Below are 22,224 nucleotides of genomic sequence, written 5' to 3' on the forward strand. Positions count from 1 at the left end.
TCCACACAAGCCAGACCCAGCCCTGTGGTGTCCAGTGCTCCTGTCCTCACAGACTCTGCTCCTTCCCCACAGACCCAGCTTGTGATAATGTTTTTATATTTATTATTCCTAAGAAGAACTGATGGTGCATCTAACTTCAAGTAATACTACTTTGTGCATAACAAGGAATAAGTTTACCTTGTGCGTTTTACTCAAGAAGTACAAAGGAAGGTTAGTGCCTCTAAACTCTGGGGCTTTCAGGGTTACAGAGTCAGCTTTGTAACACTGGAGAAGTTACATACCTAAGCAGAGGCTGCACATAGGCCTATTTTCCGGGTATCTGGGTTCTGTTTAGGAGTAGTTAATATACTAGGAACTGTTAAGGAATAGTATTCAGAAGATCCAGCTCCACAAGTTGCCATAGTTAGGGAACTATAAAATATTCTCTGCCAATAAAAACCAAATTAGAAGAGTTCCTATGGATTTTTTTTCCTTTGAGGTGACCAGCTGTCTTCATACACATCACTAACTACACTGCTAGTGTTCACTAGTGCCATATTGTGAATGCTCTTGAGAATTAAAGACATTTAGCACCTCTCACACTCAAGACTTTAGTTTATAACTGCAGAATTACAAGTTTTGTATTATACATATCAGTTTATTACAAAAATTTAGAATGTACATTAAAAATGAATAAAAGTGGGTTCAAAATTGGTATTACAACAGTTAAAATATTTATGGTGTTATCCTACACTGTTACAATTCCAGACTATTTTAAGTTATTAATTCAAACTTGTACATAATTCATCTAATACCAGTTCCAAAAGAAAGCACAAGACAATACCATTAAGAAATTACAACTATGTTACAATTACTGTAATAATCCTTTGCCTTTTTATGTATAATATGCCACTTTGAATTTCAGACTTCTCTTTACTCCTGAGGGAATTCTGTGCCAATGTGCATGTGCAGAATTTACATCCCCGTCAGATTTCTTTGCTTCCCCACAGAAAACTAGATCCTGCCTCATCTCCAAGCCTCCCCTCAGAGCTTGCCCTGTAGCCCCCTCACCTTTTCCTGATGGGAAAGCAAAGGGAAGCCACAAGAGCAGTCATACGACCCTCCCCAGCAATATATTTTGGGTACCCAGGGCAGCCGGCAGAGAGGTAAATCACTGTGAGGCAGGGGACAGGACTGGGGAAGACCTGGCTGGTGGCTCCAACCCTGCACCAGGCTCAGCTGCTAGTCCTGGCTGGGCTGGGGAGGACAGGACTTCCTCTTTCCCTACATGGCGTCCGGGGCCAGGTCAGACCCACCCCCAGATTTCTCCCCCAGTTGCAGGGACCTCTGCAAACTGCACCCCACTCCGCTTCCTGCACCCATCACTCCTCAGCTGCAGGGAGAAGGATCCCTGTACAGGGAGCTACTCCCCCATCCGCCCAACCCCCATGGATCCACACCCTTATACCAGACCCTCCTGCTAAGCCTCACCCCCCACACTCAGAACCCCCGATGAGCCCCACTCCCCCTGCACCACTCCGACGAGCCACCCACACCAAGATCCCCACCCCACCGAAACCCCAACCAGCTGCACCTGGATCCCCATCCCACTGAGCCCCACTCCCCCAGCATCTGAACACCACTGAGCCCCCCACACCCAGGCCCCTCTATAGAGCTCTGTCCTCCCCACACCAACCCCCCTCTGCTGAGCCCCAACCACCTTCACCTGGACCCCCCTGCAGAGTCCCATTACCGTTGCACCCAGAACTCCACAACAAGCCCCTGTGCATCCAGTTCCCCCCTACACTTGGATCCCTCACTGAGCCGCCTGCACCCAGGTTACCCCACACACAGAACCTTTTCAACCCATCCCTGGATTCCCCCACACTAACCCCCGCCACACTTGGTTCCTATACCTGGTGCACCTGGCATGGAGGGGAAGGGCCTTAGGATGTGTCAGGGGCAGGCCCAGTCCTAGCACTGTGTCAGGATTGGGTGCAGCCTCACCACTGAGTCCGTATCCCAAGGGGTAGCTGCACAATAATCTCCCACCTCTGTGCAGCCAGTGGCATATGCTCCCCAATGCCATGAAGAGCTTCCACATTTATCTGAAAAATAAAATGTATAGAGTTTTGCAGAATTTTAAAATATTGTGCACAGAATTTTTATTTTTTTGGTGTAGAATTTTTTGGCACAGAATGCCCTCAGAAGTATCTCTTAACAGAGTCGTAAGTACAAATTATTCAAGAGTAGTGCCCTCCAAAACATATAAAAAAGCAGGTTTTATTTAATCTTCACCCAGCCATCTGGGTCCTGACTGAGAGTATTGTACTGAGGCACAGAAATGTAGTGTTACATTGTGTATCACTCAATATAAAAATATGCCATGACTGTATTACATTAATAGGCTAATGGGGAGGGGTTTTTGGTGCACTGTCTAATCAGCATCTTCAGTCAAATATGCCTCCCACCAAATGAATTACTATTAGAGCATGCCTCATTAATTTTACTTTAGTTTTTCAAAAATCCTTTTCTAAAAAAGGGATGTGTGGCTTTATGCAATGTATCTTCCTCTATGAAAAGTAGTTCTTACTAAATGAATGGGAAAACAGATTTGTAGATAGAACAAAATTTGAAATGCATGAGTCAAATAGTTCAACTGCAATGAGCCATTTTGAAAATCCTTGCTTACTTTTTTAAAAGAGATCCTCTTCACTTGAGTCTTTTCAAAATATATCCTCCTCAGAGTCATCTGTAGCGTCCTTGCTATTAGCAATTGCATAAAACTCATTATTAAACAAAGATATCATCTCTTTGGATGGTTGAAACTGGTTGCAGCAAATCTTATTTCGGTGCATATAGGCCCTGATCCTTAAGATATTTTCAAGTAGGCTGTCCTGCAGTCTGTTCTTTAACTTGGTTTTTATCGAGTTCATTTGTGAGATTGTACATTCCACAGCTGCAGTGCTGAACGGCAAGGTGAGAAGGGCAAGGGTAAATAATCCTAGCTCAACAAAATCCTTATCACCAACTTCATCTGTGTGTTTTGCAACTTCTATCCAGAATTGTTCTATTTGGCTATCTTCTGTGTTTGTCCATGAGACTGCATCCAGATTTCTCCATTGCTGTTTCAACTTGATATGATCCCCTCTACATAAGGACAAGAAAGACAGGGTTGAGAATTCAGGTTTTGTAGGACTTAGAACAATTGAAGGGTTCAGAGCACTAAGAGATTCTAGATGATGGACATTTGGAGGCAGTCGGAGCTTTATTTGCTTAGCAAACTCAAGGATACAATCTCGACATCTGCTTTGGATGATCTCTACCGTATGTGAGGAAAGATTTGCATTTATTAATTCAGACAGGAACGCTGATCCAAAGTTAACCTCTGAAAGAGGCATGTAGTTCCTGTTACAGTGAATGTCATAATTTACAATGGATGACCATGTTGTAAAGACACAAGGTTTCATGACTCTTTGCACCAAATTCTGATAGAACAGCATTAATTCAGCAATAAGGTTAACTGGATTGACTGTTTCAAATTGAAGTAACTTGTTGATCCTATTAGCTTCCTGAATAAGAGGCTGCAGAAAAACAAGATAGAGTCTATTTACTGGATCAGAATACATTTGATAGAGAAGCTCAGCACTGTAGTCCCTTTCATTGTCTCTTATAGACTGAAAGTGCAACATCAGAGTTTCATACTGATCAAGTACTCTGTTAATACAAGGGCTAATGGACAGCCATCTTGTCTCAGTAAGCTGCAGTATTTTCAGGAAATTCTCTCCAACATTGATGGCAGCATACAGTTCATGGTACCTCTTCTGGTGGAAAGTGCTATGGGAAAACCACAAGTATGTCCGTGAAACCATATACTCTATGTTCAATGGAAGCATATCAATGGCTTTTGAAGAGCACAAATAGAGAGAGTAACTTACATATTTGATGAAAACTCCACAAGGATTGAGTTCATAAAACTTTTTGAGCAATGAATTTTTATTTCCACATAAGCTTGTATTGAAACCATCAGCAGCAATCCCAACACACTTTTTTATGTTCAGCTTGTTGTCATTTAGAAATGTCAAGAGGGCTTCTGTGATAGTACCACTTCTAGTCAAATTAATGATCCCTGCAAAGGATGATACAATACATTTAAGCTTGTTGCTAAAGTATCTTACTATCAAGCAAAGTTGCTTTTGTGCTGATACATCTGTACTTTCATCAATGATCAACGAGTAGTGTCCATTGCCAATGTCCCTCAGAAGTTCTTCGTGTACAGTAGGACCAATGACATTTCTAATCAGTGTGGAGCATTTTGTTCTATGCAGACTAATGTCCTTCTCTGCTATCCCTCCAACAATGCAGCCTAGGTGATCCACTGTAAAAATGCTCATATTGCAAGCTATGTGTGCCGCTAGCTTCAATGCGCACACATTAACAGATTGATCCATTTTGGCTTGTGTGATATCATCGTCAAATGAATTTTGGTTTTCAACTTCAAATTCAAATGAATGTTTTTTCATATCAGAAGAACATGAAAATAAAGCAACATGTCTCTTGTGCTTTTTGGTTTTACTGTGTGCAACCAAATCACTATGATGGGCTCTGATTTCACATGCGCAATATTTGCATGCTGCCTTTGTGTCATCTCCGGGTACACTTCGAATCCATTCTTTTAATCCAGTTTCCCTTTCCCAATCTCGACAGTATCTTTTTCCATACTTTTCCCACTTCCCAAGTGGTTTAGGCGCCATCTATGGTCATGTGTTATGGGCTTCTCCAAGAACATAAGATTCCTTAAAAATAAAAATAGTCAATTACTATAAATCTCCCAAGATAAAAGTAACATGAAAAATCTGAAATCCCTTACTGGAGGATTAAAAAAAAAAAAAGGTAACATACCAAAAAAAAAGAGGATTTAACCAATAAATTCTGACACCCAGTTCAAACTCTTCAAAAGGAAAAGGCTTGCTAAACCTTAAAAACAAATTCTATATGTAAGTGTAACTCAGGGTCCAAATATTCAAACCTGTTAAAAATTTCATCTGAATATAGACTGCTAGTTCAAAAAGTTCAGAGGGTACTTTAATAAAAATGGTAGACAGCAAATTTTACAACCATAGGATGCTTTCTTCTTCCCAAATGGGAAAAAAAGTTATATAGGACATAATTAACATGTTCCTTCAAAGTATTTTACTAATAAATGTCTTTTGCCTAATGCCCAAAACTGGGATTAGGAATCCTGGGTTCTATTCCCAGCTCTGTCCAGACTTCTTGTGACCTTCAGCAACTCACTTAAATCTCTAATCAGGCACCAAAATAAAAATGGACTGATTTTCAAAGGTGTTGAAGCCCTCAAGCTCTACAGACATTAGTGGAATCTGAAGATTATCAACATTTCTGATGGTCAGCCCATTTGTAAATTTGTGCCTAGTTAGGGATTTAAGTGCCTAAGAGTAGACATGCAATTTTAAAACTTTTAACCTCAACTCTGTGTTTTGGTTTATCCATTTGTAGGGACAATACTTGTCTACTATGCAGATGTTGTGAGTCTTAATTAATGTTTTTAAAGTGTTTTGAGATCTTTGGATGGAAAGCAGTATGTAAGTGATAAGTAAAAATCACTGTCTAGCTTAATAACATTTTACAATCTTATCATATTACTCAATATATCACCAAAATACTCTCTATATAAAAGATATTAATCCCCACTGTAGCGGGGTGCTAATCTCACTTCTGCCCTAAACGGTTTAAAATAGTGCAGGAGAGGGCTGTGGCTGAGGCAAGAAGCCTGGGTTGATTGAGGAAAGTAGGTTCAGCTGTGGCCATGCCCCAATCAGGCCCAGCTGGCACCTTTAAGAGGCTGTGAGCCAGAAGCCCAAGCAGTCTATTTCTGTTTGTTGAGGGAAATAGGTCTGGCTGTAGGGAGTGAGAGAGAGGGTACCTGAGTGAAGCTGGGCTGGGGAAAGGCAGAGGAGTTGGGGAGCTCCAGCCTGGAAAGCCCCAGGCTGTTGCCTAACAGAAGGCAAATAGGTACTGGGGGTTGCAGAGGGCAGCCCAGGAGTAGGCAAAGCTAGCAGGTCCAAACCCAACCTTGCCAGTGATGAGTAGGCTGATACTGCAGTCTGCCCCAGGGCATGGGGGCTAGATAATTACTGGCAGTAGCTGTATACTGAGGTGGGGATAGTGAGTGGGGGTTCCATGGGGAGGGGAGACCCTAAGACTGAAGGGCTACTGCCAGGGGGCAGCACCCCAGATAAAGGGGCACCAGGTCCTGGGAGGGACATGGGAGCCAAGAGGCAGTGGGACACTGGCCTGCAGAGGGTACTCTGGAGGCTGGAGAGCTAATTCCTGGAAGAGACCAGCAGGAGGTGACGCTGGGTAAGTCCCACTCCCTTGTACCACTCTTCCCAAAAAGTGCATACCCTGCATTAAAGGGAAAAAATGTCCACAGAGGATCTAATTTCAGGTTGTATTATACAAACTATATTATCAAAGCAAAAGGAGAATGGACTGCTCACATGACTAGTAAGGTCTATGACTCTTGAGGACACTAGTTCTAATCAACTCCAAGTTGGTTGTGGCCAGACTTTTAAAGGTATTTAGATGTCTAAAGATACAAATAGGCACCTAAATACCTTTAAAAGTCTGGTGCTTGGTGACTGGAAATCATTGCTGCCTAGTGATCTATGAAATTACTTGATGGTTTCGGTCCAAAGCTGCCTACCTCACAAGTTCCATTACTGCAACTATTACACTTGGTGCAGTCTTAGTAGAGAGGCCAAAGGGAGAATTGGTCACATGGCTAGATCCACAAGAGTTTGGGCATTTCACTACCTAACCTTTAAGCACCTTGCCACTCAGCCTTGATCAGGCATGTAGGCTCCCTATACAATGCATGGGAAGAGCTGGACATCTAAGAATGAGATCACAAAAGCTAGAATAGTGAGCAGGGACCAACCTAAATTAGCCAATAGGAAATGCTGAGGAGAGGTACCACCACTCAAAGGCACTTAGGTACCCAAGTCCAAGCTAGACTGTCCATCTCCACTAAGGATTCTCAGCCAAAACCCCTTTTCTGGAATTACAGTAGGTATTTACACTGTTTTGGTTTTTGAAGACATGCCACAGAGAAGATGGTAGAACCCCCGCCTTAATAATTTTTAGCTCAGTGATTAGACCATTCACTCAGGATATAGATGACCCAGGTTCAATTCCCCCTCTGCCTGATGTGGAGAAAGGATTTGAACCTGGGCCTCCCATGAGAGTACCCTAATCACTGGCTATGGCATAATCTGCTATGAGTCCCTCAATTTATTCTGTGGAAGCTGTTACACTGTGAATAAGTAATTAAATATGCTCTGGAACAGAGAGTGAGAATGACTCTATAGCTGTTAGTGGCTTTGGCACTCACCTGGGATGTGAGATATCGAGGTTCCAGTCCCCCTGCTCCGATGCATATTTGATTATTTATAAAAGTGGAACAGTTTCAACAGGAGATAGTTACATGTCCCAGAATACCCCATAGGCCAGTGGTTAAGGAAATCACAAAGTAAAGGAAGACAAGTTGAATTCCTTTCTCCACCTCAGGCACAGGGAGAATTGAACCTGGGTCTTTTACATTCTGGGTGAGTGCTCTAACCACTGGGCTAAACATAAGGGGGCAGCACCACCATCACTTCCTCTTTTGTATGGGAACATGTTCTAGATCAGGTTCTATAGGCAAGATAGGCAGAGGAACACTTAGTTTGAGGACCCTGACCAGGACTCAGGTGCCTGACACCTAGACTGAGGTGGCCGTGCACATGCTCACTGGCAAAAACCAGGGGACTTTACCAAGGGAAATTTAAGCACCTAGGGACTTTAGAGTGAGGCAGCAGGTGAGTAGGGATTTTGAGGACCTTAGTGGTGCTTAAATGTTGGCCTTAAGCATTTAAATTGTTTTGTGGATCTGGCCCACAGTGACTAAACTTCACTCTCACCCCAAAACTGATCCTGCAGACTAAGGCATAGGCCCAGTGACAGCCTGTAATGAAGGCAAAAACATCCCTATGTACTTTTTTTGTGAATACATCTTCAAGGATGTCAATTGGTCATCTTTCATGAGCACTAAATTCAGTTAAAATCCCAATATATCCTTGGTTTGAATCCTATTCTCTGCATCAATCTAAAGAAGGTGGTAAACATCTTTGATTTTTAATTTCCAGCTCCCAAGAAAAGTTTTCTGGGATATTCAAAAAATGAAATCCAGCAACATCTTTCTTTTAAAAAAAAATAAATAAAAAGTTTCAAGAAATCTGTGCAAAGAAACATAACATTTCAACACAGTAAAAATACTCCAATGAAACATAAAATAAATAGAAGACCAGAAGAAAAAATAAAGGCTGAGTATTTTAAGCCTTAAGAGCATCAGACTTGATTTATTTAATTATTTACAGAGCAGGAGCTTCTTTCTGCTGTTCCTTCTCTTCTGGTACCAACCTTTTCTTTATTCAGAAGTACTCCTCTTGACCACCAAGTATTTTCTCTTCTCTTCGTATTTCTCCTGGTGTCCTGGGAGTGTCCCTATCACAGTTGTTGTAGAATGCTTACTCAACTCCATAGAAAATTTTTGAAATCAGCAACACTTCCCTCTCCATTACCAGAAGATATCAAGATCTACCAAAAAATAAAAACCCAATCTAATTCTCAGCAACATATCTCAAGAATCAACAATTAGGAACAATCCTAAAACAAGCTGTAAAATATTTTTCCATCTGTCAGACATTTCTAACATGCCCATCGTTGTAAGGGAAAAGATTGGGAAACGCAATCTCGCTGTCTAATTTATGTAAATATATTCTGATATCTAGGTGATGGTCACATTAAAAATCCCTAAAAAGAGTAGAATCTAAGCCCCTTATACATTGAGACGCATTAATTTGTCTGTAAGAGATCCTGTACTTCATCTCTGCTACTTTTAGCTTTTATTTAAATTCCCTCCTATTCACCCCTTATGTGTTTTTTGCTTTGTACTCTGAACATTGTCAGGTTTGGTCTTGGCCTGATTGATCTACAGAGCCCTACAAATTTGTGGATTTATATTCCCAGACCATTTTTGCAGATCGCAGCTCAGATGTGAATATAAACTTTTTATCTAGAGCCCTACAAATCTGCAGATACCTGCTTTATATCCACAGATGGGATGCGGATACGAATTTTGTATTTGTGCAGGGCTCTCCTGACCTATTCCAGTAGGGAAATTCCACATTCAAGGTGCTTTTCTTTTTTTAAAACATTTATATCACACTGTCCTAATGACCAACAGAGAGCTTTTTTTATATTATTAAACCTCGTTTTCCTTTTAAAAAAGAGAAGCCACCAGCATAATCAATCCTATAATACCAAACTAGAGCATACATTTGCCATAGAGGAAAAACTGACTAGAAAGTTAAGATTCATTTCAACCTTCTGATTATAATTTAAAAATACTTTTACAATATCCAACACTTTTAAGAGTCATTTTATGTGGGTAAAGAGTGGTTCCTAATTGGAGCTCCCAGAAATGACCATATGTGATAGTGGATAATTACTGTTTAAAATACATTGCATTTTTAACATGTTGTATTTAAAACTGGTTCTATAGATAGCTGAATAGTTCAACAGTATGGAATGCTCCTTTGGCAGCCAAAGCAGTAATAAAGCATTTTTTTTTATAAACAAGACTTTCAGAGTGCCTTCCATCTAAATAACTAAGAATGCTTTACATGTAACTGTTAAGCCAATACAACAATTCTGTGAGGCAGGGAAATAGGCCAAGTCGCTAACCATTCTGTTTCAAGGTGATACAAATTGGTGGCAGACCTGGAAATTAAACCCAAATGTCCTTTCTCCTAGTCCTATGCTTTAGTCACAAGACAATGATAGAAAGTGATAAGAGCTTCACTAGCATGTACATGGGGATGTCAGGGCATTTAGCCCCCATGGTGGGGCAAAGATGGAAGAGAGTCTCCCCTCACTAGCTTTATCATGTATTTAATTGTGAAAATATGTACAGCATAGCTTACAATTTCTTATGAAATTTTGCCAAAGAAAGGAAGCTGAGAACATTAACTCTCTCAACAGTAGACAGCAATGGAGTTGAATTATGTTCAACTGATGGAAGGTCATCTAGAATTTGAAAGCAAAGCTAGACCTCTAAATTTCAGATGGAATTAAAATGTATCAAGAACAGAGGTCCTGAAACTGGAGGTTGTGAGGTTATTATATGGGGGGGTGGGGGCACGAGCTGTCAGCCTCCACACTAAACCTCACTTTGCCTCCAGCATTTATAATAGTGTTAAATATAAAAAAGTGTTCTTAATGTATAAGGGGGGGGGGGGAATGCTGCATTCAGAGACTTGCTCTGTGAAAGGGGTCCCCCAGTACAAAAGTTTGAGAACCGCTGAGCAAGAATATTAGACAAGTTTTCAGGTGAAACAAAAACTGATGAGAAACATGAACTATTCAATGGAAAATACACAGTAAGTTTTGGTAACATTATTGCATCTATTTATATTTTTAGGAAGTGGTAGCAGAAGCATGAAATTCCTGCTGATGGCTCTACAGATCCTTTCACTACAGTGTTTCAGTGGTTAGGGTTCTTGGACTTGGAGACCAGGAGTCCAATTCTTACTCTGTCAGATGCTTCCTGTGTGACCGTAAGTCAGTGTATGATCATACGGTGGCACTGCTATGTATATAAACACATCCTACAGAAGAGTTTTTCCATCAATTTAGTTAATCCACCTCTCAGAGAATGACAGATCAAAGGAAGAATTCTTCCCTTGATCTAGCTGCTTCTACAGTGGGGGTTAGAGCAACCTACCTACATCAACAGGACGTGAAGTTTCTCATAGGCCCGACCAAGGCAGTTAAGTTAATCTAATGTTTAGGTGTAGACACAGCCTCTGTCTCTGGGCCTCATCTGCCAGCTGTACCAGGGGAATCACAGCCCTTCCCTACCTCTGCAGGGGGTTGCGGAAGGCGAGATAAATACGTGGAAGGCTGAGGCAGGGACCGGCACTAGGGAGCCATTTCAGCACCTAGATCTTCCCTCTCCCGGGGCTCAAGGCTCCTGTGCATTAGTCGGCCTCTCTCTGGGGCCCCTCTCGCCCCCGCCAGCTCGCCCCGCTCCCCTCGCACACCCGGGCTGCGCGCGCCACTTCCCGCCCAAGGCTCCGTGCGCGGGAAGAGCCGTCTCTCTCCCTTCCCCCCGCTCCCCGCGCGCGCGCATCGCCAGGCCGGCGGCCTGCGCCCTGCCCACACCGCCCCCTCTCCGCTGCCGCGCCTGGGCCCCTCTTACACGCAGCGGACCCTAAGCTCGTCTCCCTGGCTCAGGGGGAGCCAGTAAAACAAAGGCAGCACGAGCCGGGCACCAGCGCTTCCGGACCGCGCCTTCCCATCACGGCTCTCGCCTTGCGCCGGGCAGCTACCGCTCAGGCATAGAGGCAGGGCCCAATCAGCGCCCGGTTCTTCTGACTGACAGCCCGTTGTCCCAACAGAGCGGGTTGCTCCAGCCCAGACTCTCTGATCGACAGCAAAGCCTCCCAATCGGCTGTTGCTCAAAGAAGTAGGGGTCCGGCGCCCCAAGGCGCTCACTGCAGGCCTTCACAGCGCCACCTGCTGGGCGAAAGAGGGAGTAACTGCAATGTCATAACGATATGAAAGGTTAGAGCAGTGGTCCCCGCCGTGGTGCCCGCCGGGGCATTTATGTGCCCCGGCGGGCGCCGGTGCTCTCTGTCCCCGGCAGGCGCTGGGCTACAGCTTCTTTCCGGCTTCAAGAAGAGAAGCCGCGGCCCCACGCCTGCCGGGCACAGAGAACTCCGGGGCTGCAGAGAAGCCGCGGCCCCGCGCCTGCGGGGCACAGAGAACTCCGGGGTTGCAGAGAAGCCGCGGCCCCACGCCTGCCGGGCACAGAGAACTCCGGGGTTGCAGAGAAGCCGCGGCCCCGCGTCTGCCGGGCACAGAGAACTCCAGGGCTGAGGGCGCCGGTGTTCTCTGTCCCCGGCAGGCGCGGGGCCCGCCTAGTGCCCAGCAGGGGAGAGATGCCAGGGCCCCCCGCCTGCTGGGGACAGAGTACCAGGGCCGGCTCCAGAGCCCAGCGTGCCAAGCACGCGCTTGGGGCGGCATTTTGCCGGCAGGGCGGCAGGCAGGAGGTCCACGGGAGCTGCAGGTCTACCAGACCTCCCGCAGGCATGACTGCGGAGGGTCCGCTGGTCCCGCGGCTTGGGTGGACCTCCCGCAGGCATGACTGCGGATGCTCCACCGGAGTCACAGGACCAGTGAACCCTCCGCAGCTGCGGGAGGTCCACTGGAGGCGCGGGACCAGCTGACCCTCCGCAGTCATGCCTGCGAGAGGTCCGCTGGTCCCGCGGCTCCGGTGCACCTCCTGCAGGCATGACTGCTTGGGGCGGCCAAATTCCTAGAGCCGCCCCTGCAGAGTACTCTGGGGTGCAGGCTGCGCAGCTTCTCTCAGGCTTGTCCCTGCACTGCCCAGAACTGACGGCAAAAAAAACCAAACAAAAAAACAAACAAAAAATACCATGCTCCACCTCTGCAAAATGGACCGAATGCTGACACAGGCATATGCTTATTCCACTGGTGCCTGGAGCCAGCCCTGTGTGTGAGTATTCTTCCTGCACTGATACTGCTGTTTTCTTGTGCTTTGCAATTTATTATTTTTTTAACATTTTGCTCCAAAATGAGTGGTTCAAATAAGAGACAACGTACGTATTATTTCAACCCAGAATGGGAAGAATATTAAATATGATGTTTTTCGTATTATTTAATGTACAAATACAAAATAAGCCTTGAAAAATTGTTGGCGCCCGCCACACTCTTCTGAAAACATGAATGTGCTACTGGCCACAAAAAGGTTGGGGACCACTGGGTTAGAGTCTATTGATTATACAATTAATATTAATCATTTGTTAAATATTTATATAAAATCTCACTCAGTATTCTAACGCACCCTTTCCCCCAACAAAAGATATCAAGATGTTATGAAAACAGTGGCCCTTATCCTGCATCTGTATCTACTATTACAACTACCTATGCCTAGATAGAGTCCTATGCAAGAGTTGAAGTCTGTGCTGCTGACAAATCCTGACATAGGTTCAAGGCCTTCATGCATAAGGAACTGTGAAATGTAGCTACCTCTGATAAGAGCATCAGCTAACATGCTTCACAACTGCAGGATGCAAAGCAAGGAACTATTTTATCCAACAAGGTTGCTGGAGAAAATAGGTGGAGTTTCAAAACGTGCCAGGGAATCTTCAACATCTGTGCAGATTAAAGAGATTCTGTCATCCAAAAGGCGCACACAGCAATTTGGGCATGTAGAAAGTTAGGTTGTCAGCTCTCTTTGCAATTTGCTAGGAATCCAAGGGAGGACAAAGCAAATTACATCAGCCATTATCTTTATGGGTTTGTCTCCTTTCATGCTTCTTGATAAAAGAGGCCTGAAGAGTTGTTTTTTATTTCAGATGTGCTTTTCTGGTTGACTTTTACATTAGAAATTAGAGTTTCCTCCATTGTTTGTTTTTTCTTGAAAATTATGGATTACTGGATAATTGTGAGATTGAGGCACTACAGAAGTGACCTTGCAGCTGGAAGAGTTTTTTATTCAGGTTTATTTCTTTATGAGATCTTTTTTAACTCAGGCACCTTATAATTTCTCAAGCAAGAAATGTTATTTATGTCTGTTAAAGATTGCTAAGGATTTAGGCCCAATCATGCAAAGATTTATGCACACATTTAATTTTGTGCACTTTGAGTACTCCCACTGAAGTCAATGAAACCACTCACAATGTGTAAGAGTTAAGCACACGATTAAGTCATCACAGGAGTGGGATCTTAGATGAGATCTACACTATGAATTTTTACTGGTATAATAATGTCAGGTGAAGGTGTGATTCTTTACAACATTTTCATACCAGCTAAAAGCCTAGAGCAAACAGTTATGCCAGCAAAATTTCATTTGGGGAACTGGTGCAAGCTATATCAGCAAAATAACTCTCGCCTGTATAAGCTGCATCTTCATGAGGGGTGTTGCCAGTATAAAAATACCAGCAAACCCTTTGCAGTGTAGGCGAGGCCTTACAGAGCTCTCAATCCACATCCTGTAAAAAGACATCACCAACAAAAAAAAGGCAGCCTAGTTTTGTTCTTAAGTTTTTGGACCTCCATTATAAGTCTCATTTTTTCTGGGCAAGTCACCTTTAAAGACAGAGAACAAAAAGCCTTCACTGACTTGTTCACTTCTCCCTCAAACACCTGTTTTCTCTCATACCTACATGCCTAGCACAGCCCGCCCCCCCCTCCCCAACATACACACAAAAAATAAATGTTTTTAAAGTCACCTCCACCCTCCTTTAGATTCAATTCTGGTAATGGCTGGAGAGGCTGCTATACTGTGTGCTGCTAGCCTACACAAAATATGCTCTACATCACTGCTACCCTATCCTCCCTTTCCCCCACTCTTACCAATTTGTTTGTTTCATCCACTAATCTTGTTGGTCTAGAGAATCCCTATCCGGAAGAGTTCACAATCTCTGCTACATGTTTGTATAGCATTAAACAGTGGTGTCTTGATCCCCGACTGGAAGTTCTAGACCAGGGGTCTGCAACCCGCGGCTCCGGAGCCGCATGCGGCTCTTCAGCCTCCTTGTTGTGGCTCCCTTCGGCCTTGACAAAAGGAAAAAAAAAGAAAAAAAAAGAATAACGGTTATTTATTAATTTAATTTTTATTTATATATTATTTTATTTTTGTTTATTTTGTTGCACAGTTATCTTGGGTGATACTTTAACATCGAATTTTTAAAAGTTTTTATAATTTGTCAATTAAATTTACCTGCAGGCAGCTTCTTGAGTAAGCTAACCATGAATACATCCCAAAAAAGAAAAATCTCAGAAGAAAATAGAGAGTTTAATTCTGCATGGACAGATTCCTTTGCCTTCACTGCCAACAACGCTGGCTTACTTGTGTGCTTGATATGTGGCGAGAAATTAGCAAACAACAAAAAATGTAACGTTGAAAGACATTTTCAAAACAAGCACTCAGCATTTTCTGAAAAGTACCCAACGGAAAGTTGAGCAGAGCAAACATACTTTCAAGAAGTGGATCAACTCTCCAAACTCAACTACAGCTGCTAGTTTTGTGGCAGCTCATGAGATCGTAAGGAGGGGGAAGCCGTTCACAGACAGAGAATACATGAAAGAATCGTTCATAAAAATATCAAATTCAAAACAAACAGGAAATTATTCAGAAAATTAAAGAAATGCCTCTCTCTGCAAAGACCGTCAAGGACAGGACCATTAAAATGGCAACAAACATCACCAGTAAGCAAATTGATGACATCAATTCAGCTCAAGCATATTCAATTGCCTGTGATGAGTCAAGTGATGTAAACGATATTGAGCAGACAGCACTGTTATGCAGATATGTGAACTCTGATGGGCCGCAGGAAGAACTGTTTGAACTCATACCGCTAAAGGGCCAAATAGGACATTTGTGAGGCTGTTTTGAGTTGTCTAAAAGCCAAAGGAATAAACACCACTCACCTGGTGTCAGTGTCTACTGATGGTGCACCCAGTATGAGAGGAGCACAGAAGGGCTTTGTGAATTTACTTCAAAAGTCGCTGGATCGAGAGCTGATGACGTTTCACTGCATCTTGCACCAAGAAGCACTGTGCGCTCAAACATTCCCCCCTGAATGTGTGGAAGTGATGATTGCAAATTGCAAACGGGTTAAACCACCGACAGTTTTGTTCATGGTTAGATGAAGTCGAGAGCGCATATTTGGATCTCCTGCTGCACAACAGAGTTCGGTGGCTGTCCGCTGCTTGTCTGGAACATGTGAAAACCTTCTTGGAAAGCAAAGGCCTCAGCTATCCCGAACTGGGAGACCTTGATTGGCTGGAAAAGTTTTATTTCATGGTGGATATGACAAGTGAGTTAAACACGCTGAATAAAAATCTCCCCTGCAGTTGCTGGAGGATGTTCTGGCGTTTGAGCGCAAGATGACAGTGTTTGCCAGAAATGTACAGAAGAGAGTTCAAAGAAGAGAACAATCACATAAATTGTGATTATTTACACCGTGCAATTATGGCAATGCAAGCTGCATTTGGAGAAAGATTCAGCGAGTTCAGAAAGGAAAAAAACGCTCTGTCCTTCCCTGTCACACTGCTGGACATCGACCCATCCCTGCTGAACATATCCGCATTCACAGGGATAAGTCAGCCCGATCTTGAAATTGAACTGGCCGACATAGCGGATAAAGACTTATGGGTGTCCAAGTTCAAAAGCCTGACAGCGGATCGAAGTCGCCGGTCAGAAGGCCACTCTCGCTAAAGAGCACAAATGGAATGATATTGAAAACCTCCCCAAACCCGACAAACTTGTTTTTGAAACATGGAGTGCCATTCATATGAACATGAAAAAGTATGCATTTGGAGTCCTGTCCATCTTTGGCTCAACATACTTATGCGAGCAAGTTTTCTCGAGCATGAACTTCATAAAGTTCAAATATCGCTCCCGCCTCACAAATGAGAGCCTACAGTCCTGTGTGAAGATCAAAGTCACATCTTACAGCCCCGATATAGGGAAGATCAGCATCGAGCTTCAGAAACAGAAGTCACATTAAACAGGTGAGAACACTAGCATTTAATAGGCTATTATTATTCAGAAAAAAACATTTATTTCAGACCCGGAGCTGATGTAGTTTTTTATTGTATGTTCAGGTGCTTCGGTTGATTGCTGGCCGAGAAAGAAACCCGAAGAGGATGAGAGCACACTGAAATGGACTTGTCAAAAAACGTTCCTAATTTTATGTTTACTTTTTTAAAACTGCTAAGCTGCAACTATATTTTTTTATATTAAAGTGGGCTATGCTTTATTTTAATTTTACACAAATACGGAAAGGACTCAAAAAGGCCTGCATAGTTCAGTGTTTAATTTATTTCAAAGTAGGCCTACACATGCACACTGCACTTCTGTTTGTTGTATTCTGTTGTTGTAACAGGTAAAATTAAAAAAAGATTAAAACTTTTAAAAGTTTATAAGCAGTGTTATGTTTTGCGGCTCCAGACTATTTTTCTTTAGTGGAAGAGGGGGCAAAATGGCTCTTTTGATAGTAAAGGTTGCCGACCCCTGTTCTAGACAGGCCTGTTGAAAGAGAACTTGAAGCCCCATCCTTCCCTATTTCACCCCAGTTACAGACTTCTGGTAGTGGGGCCCTGAGCTCAGGTACAGTTGTCCCCACTTTCCTCCCCTCTCATCACCTCTGGTTTTAGTCACAATTTAATTCCCCAGAAGTTATTAGGACTTTGCATTTCTATAACCAGGTTTTGACCAGCTGTTGCCATCTGTTGTAAAGTACCATGTACACCTACATAGAATCATAGAATATCAGGGTTGGAAGGGACCTCAGGAGGTCATCTAGTCCAACTCCCTGCTCAAAGCAGGACCAATCCCCAACTAAATCATCCCAGCCTCGGCTTCATCAAGCCTGACCTTAAAAACCTCTAAGGAAGGAGATTCCACCACCTCCCTAGGTAACCCATTACAGTGTTTCACCACCCTCCTAGCGAAAAAGTTTTTCCTAATATCCAACCAACCCCTCCCCCGCAACACACATACACATTGCATCTTGAGACCATTACTCCTTGTTCTGTCATCTGGTACCACTGAGAACAGTATAGATGCATCCTCTTTGGAACCCCCTTTCAGGTAGTTGAAAGCAGCTATCAAATCCCCACTCATTTTTCTCTTCTGCAGATTAAACAATCCCTTCAGCCTCTCCTCATAAGTCATGTGCTCCAGCCCCCTAATCATTTTGTTGCCTTCCGCTGGACTCTTTCCAGTTTTTCCACATCCTTCTTCTAATGTGGGGCCCAAAACTGGACACAGTACTCCAGATGAGGCCTCACCAATGCTGAAGAGAGGGGAATGATCACGTCCCTCAATCTGCTGGCAATATCCCTACTTACACAGCCCAAAATGCCGTTAGTCTTCTTGGCAGCAAGGGCATACTGTTGACTCATATCCAGCTTCTTGTCCACTGTAACCCTTAGGTCCTTTCTGCAGAACTGCTGCCTAGCCACTCGGTCCCCAGTCTGTAGCAGTGCATGGCATTCTTCCATCCTAAGTGCAGGACTCTGCACTTGTCCTTGTTAAACCTCATCAGATTTCTTTTGGGCCAATCCTCTAATTTGTCTAGGTCCCTCTGTATCCTATCCCTACCCTCCAGTGTATCTACCACTCCTCCCAATTTAGTGTCATCTGCAAACTTGCTGAGAGTGCAGTCCACGCCATCCTCCAGATCATTAATGAAGATACTGAACAAAACTGGCCCCTGCACTGACCCTTAGGGCACTCCGCTTGATACCGGCTGCCAACTTGACATGGAGCCATCGATCACTACCCGTTGAGCCCCGACGATCTAGCCAGCTTTCTATCCACCTTATAGTCCATTCATCCAGCCCAGGCTGCACAACAAGCAGTGGGTGAGGGAGGGGGGCTGGAGAGGCGGGTGGGCAGTGGTGGGGGGTGAGGAGGCGAGCCAGTTGGGTTGGGGGCTGAGGAGGCGAGCGAGGAGTCAGTGGCTGACCTGTTCTACTGATCTGGTCTGGCTCCCATCCCCTCTCCCAGGATTGCAGCTGTCTGGAGGTGCCTGCCTTCCTCATACACACCTAATTAATTCAACAGGGCAATTGATTACAAAGTTGGGGGAAGATCTTATTCTACTTCTAGCAAAAAGATAGTTTTCTTTTACCTTAAGTATACTACCTTAGGGGCCCGCTGTAACATATCAAGGTTCAATACCGTTGTTTCGGTGGGGCAGTGCTGGAGAAGGAGGGTTTGTTTCCGTGGGGCGGGTGGTGCTTGGGGGGGGGAGTATTTCAGGGGGGCTGCGCGGCGCTGGGGAGGGAGTATTTCAGGAGGACTGGGGGGTGTTGTGTTTCGGGGGGGCTTGGAGGAGCTGTGGGGGGCGGGGTTCGTGGGGCCGTGGGGGGTTGGCCCTCAGCAGTTTTCTTTGGAGTAATATGGCCCTTGCTGCTTTATGAGTTCTGCAGGCCTGATCCAGCCCATACTTCTTTAACTTGCCGGCAAGAATGCTGTGGGAGACCGTATCAAAAGCTTTGCTAAAGTCAAGGAATAACACGTCCACTGCTTTCCCCTCATCCACAGAGCCAGTTATTTCATATAGAAGGCAATTAGGTTAGCCTGGCATGACTTGCCCTTGGTGAATCCATGCTGACTGTTCCTGATCACTTTCCTCTCCTCTAAGTGCTTCAGAATTGATTCCTTGAGGACCTGCTCCATGACTTTTCCAGGGACTGAGGTGAGGCTGACTGGCCTGTAGTTCCCTGGATCCTCCTCCTTCCCTTTTTAAAAGCTGGGCATTACATTAACCTTTTTCCAATCATCCGGGACCTCCCCTGACCACCATGAGTTTTCAAAGATAATGGCCAATGGCTCTGCAACAAAACATAAGAGCAAGCAGACATAGGTTTGGCTCCTTGCCTTAAACTGATTATCTCTTTCTCCATTCGGATTCAATTGGCTTCCCTCAAAACAAACTTTGGGGATTTATTGCAAGCTAATACACTTGGGGTCACAGCACATACCCTCCAGCTGTACCTGTCCTGTAGTGTTGTACAATGCAGTCCCAGAGCACACCTCCTCACAGGGCAATGCACTAACCCTGCTTCAGTTTTCCCTCATCTGAGATGATCATCTTGGCTTTCAGCACAGTTTGGGTGCTTTGGTGACTTAGTCCTCCAGCTAAATCACAAAAATCCACCCCTTTCAAGGTATCAAAATACAAACAAGTCTTCCACCCCCATCTTGGCAGGCAAGATTCTTCCTGCCTGAGGGACTCTCTTTTCCTTCCTCTTCACCTCATTTCCAGCACTTCCCTCCCAGGCTCTAATCAGTCCTATATTCTCCTCATCTACAGGTGTCACTGCACATCATCACAGGGTAGCAATATAGGAGGACCCGTGGCCACCCTCTTCTATAGCGTCCCAGGCCTGGAAACCCCTCCAGTAACCACAGTCTATTCTGCTTCTCTCACCCAGGGCCTCTTCCTATACTACAAACATTCCTGGCAGCCCTGCTTCTTTTTTATAAAGCATCAAACTCTGGAGACTCCACTCACTATTCTACTCACTCTGGATTCTCTCCCAGGTCTCTTCCTTAATCCCGGTCTCAGACTTCTTCCTCAGGGCAGGGGGACCATAATCCTCCTTCCAGAAACTGTGCTTCATTTCTAGCAAGCTCCTTCCACTTCCCCAAAGTTCTGTTTTACCCCAGGACATCCCTTCCTCCAGTTCTCTCCTGCCTCTCAGCTCTCCCTCTATCTAAAAAGCAGGGCTCTATCATGCTCAGGAGGTGGTGACTCTACTGGTACGTGTCCCCCATTATCAGTTGGGTTCCACTATTCCTTCCTGAGCAGCTGTTCTTAATGGCCAGGCCTTGGAACAGGGTGGGTTCAGGAGCGCTGGCAGCCTTTTTGGCGCCCTAGGTGGCGGAAGGTCCCGCCCTCAAAATGGCATCCCCGACAGAGGCAGCAGAAGGTCCCGCCCCCGAAATACCACCGATGACCGCGGTGGCCGGATGTTCGGCAACCCCGGCGGCCGAACATCTGGCCACTGTGGTCGCCACCTCCCAAATGTCAGTGCCCTAGGCGACCGCCTAGGTCGCCTAATGGGTTGCACCGGCCCTGGGTGGGTTGGCCCCAGGTTCCCACTGACAGTAATGGGGACAGCTCATCCTGTTACATGCAGGTATGATTTTTTTCAAGGCTGGCATTGGGTATATTAGTAAACAGGACCAATTCCCTACTGCCTTCTCTGTCTTGCTCTTCTGAGCCTCTCACACCATGCAGATTTTTTTTTTCTTATAACTACATTTAAAAATGTGAGGCTTTCTTCAGGGTTACATAAGGCTACTGTATGACAGCTCCACTGGGATGCAGGAGTCATAAACCCAGTAGAAATAACTACCTGAGAATCTCCCTGATGTGAGGTGGAGGGAGACATAGAGCTGGTGGAGCATGATGGGGATATCACAAAAGGAAGGAAAGAATGTGTCAAAGAAGGGGCCACGGTAGGCAGCCATAAGTTAGAGTGGTCCTGGGAAACTGTCTTTGCAGCTTCCAGAATCTGTGGGGGAGGAAGGATGAAAGTCTTGCCTCCCACCCTCAGACTGCACCAAACTCAATCACAACACAACATTGGGGCTAGGTTTTCTAGTTTACAGGAGATGGCCTATTCTGAAGTTAATTATTAGAAGTGTTCCTGGGAGTCATGCCCTCTTCAACTATTGAAATATGTCTTATTTCCCTGTTATGCTGGAGGATGTTTAGTCAGAGCAATTATTTGTAACTAGAGATGGTCAAGACTCCGAATTTTTATTCCACAGGAAATTCCATCATTTTGAAAATGTTTTGACTCCAAATAAGAGAGGGGGAAAAAAAGGAAATTCCAAAAAATGTTATTTTAGGAAATATTGAAACATTTCCATTTGATTTGTCCTTCCCCGATTTCTAGGGTCTTCTCACACTGCCTCAACTCCGGGGGAGTCTCTGGGTTGCTCCCCAGAAGTCAGGGGTGGCCCAGGAAGTCTCATGGAATCACAGGAGTTTCCCCCCAGGAACAGAGCACCTAGAAACTTTTAGTAGGCTCCTAACTATATGTCAGGGTCTCAAGCCAGAGATCTCAGAGCTTCCAAGCTCCCTGCTATGGAGCTGTGAGCGTAGAAGCCTGGGATTCCCTGCCTTGAGGCAGTCAATGTGGCAGGGCCACCCCAGAGCCATGGACCCTGGGAGCCCCAGTCCTTACACAGTCCACATGGTGGTGATGCCCTGGAGTCATGGATCCTAGAAACCTGGTCTCCTCAGCAGCCTGCTAGATGAGGTGGCAGGAAACCAGGCAGGTTTCTAAATGAACCCGGCCCAGGCAGGATCCCATTGGACCCTTTCTGTCTATTAGCGGAAGTTCATCAACACTGAAATATGTCTGTGAAACATTTAGTTTTGACTAATTAGCATTTTCCAACAAACAACAACAACAACATTGTCAGAAAATTCCTGACAAGCTATACTTACAACCTTGTTACTGATGTTAACTCTGCAGCACAACAAACATTAGAAGCCAAGCTTGAGATGCAAGAGAAGGAAAGACACACTAATCATTATAGGGAACACCATCACGTGACAA

General features: G+C 44.6%; 1 protein-coding gene across 6 annotated transcripts; it reads right to left on the reverse strand.

The window, feature by feature from the left end:
* Nucleotides 1-1,695: 1,695 nt before the first annotated feature.
* LOC120375133 lies at nt 1,696-11,414 on the reverse strand. 6 transcript variants are annotated; one of them, XM_039495842.1, is made up of 4 exons: nt 11,314-11,414; nt 8,461-8,637; nt 2,672-4,775; nt 1,696-2,087 (listed from the first exon to the last, which is right to left on the reverse strand). In XM_039495842.1, the coding sequence occupies exon 3, from the start codon at nt 4,731-4,733 to the stop codon at nt 2,706-2,708; it is 2,028 nt and encodes a 675-aa protein (XP_039351776.1). In that variant the 5' UTR covers nt 4,734-4,775; nt 8,461-8,637; nt 11,314-11,414; the 3' UTR covers nt 1,696-2,087; nt 2,672-2,705. The 6 variants fall into 6 exon arrangements, with proteins under 6 accessions (XP_039351776.1, XP_039351771.1, XP_039351775.1 ...); XM_039495837.1 differs by having other exon boundaries at nt 11,303-11,414; XM_039495841.1 differs by lacking the exon at nt 11,314-11,414 and adding an exon at nt 10,963-11,119.
* Between the last annotated feature and the right edge of the window lie 10,810 nt (nt 11,415-22,224).

The sequence above is a fragment of the Mauremys reevesii genome, linkage group 11, assembly GCF_016161935.1.
Source record: "Mauremys reevesii isolate NIE-2019 linkage group 11, ASM1616193v1, whole genome shotgun sequence".
In the NCBI taxonomy this organism is placed as follows: domain Eukaryota; kingdom Metazoa; phylum Chordata; order Testudines; family Geoemydidae; genus Mauremys; species Mauremys reevesii.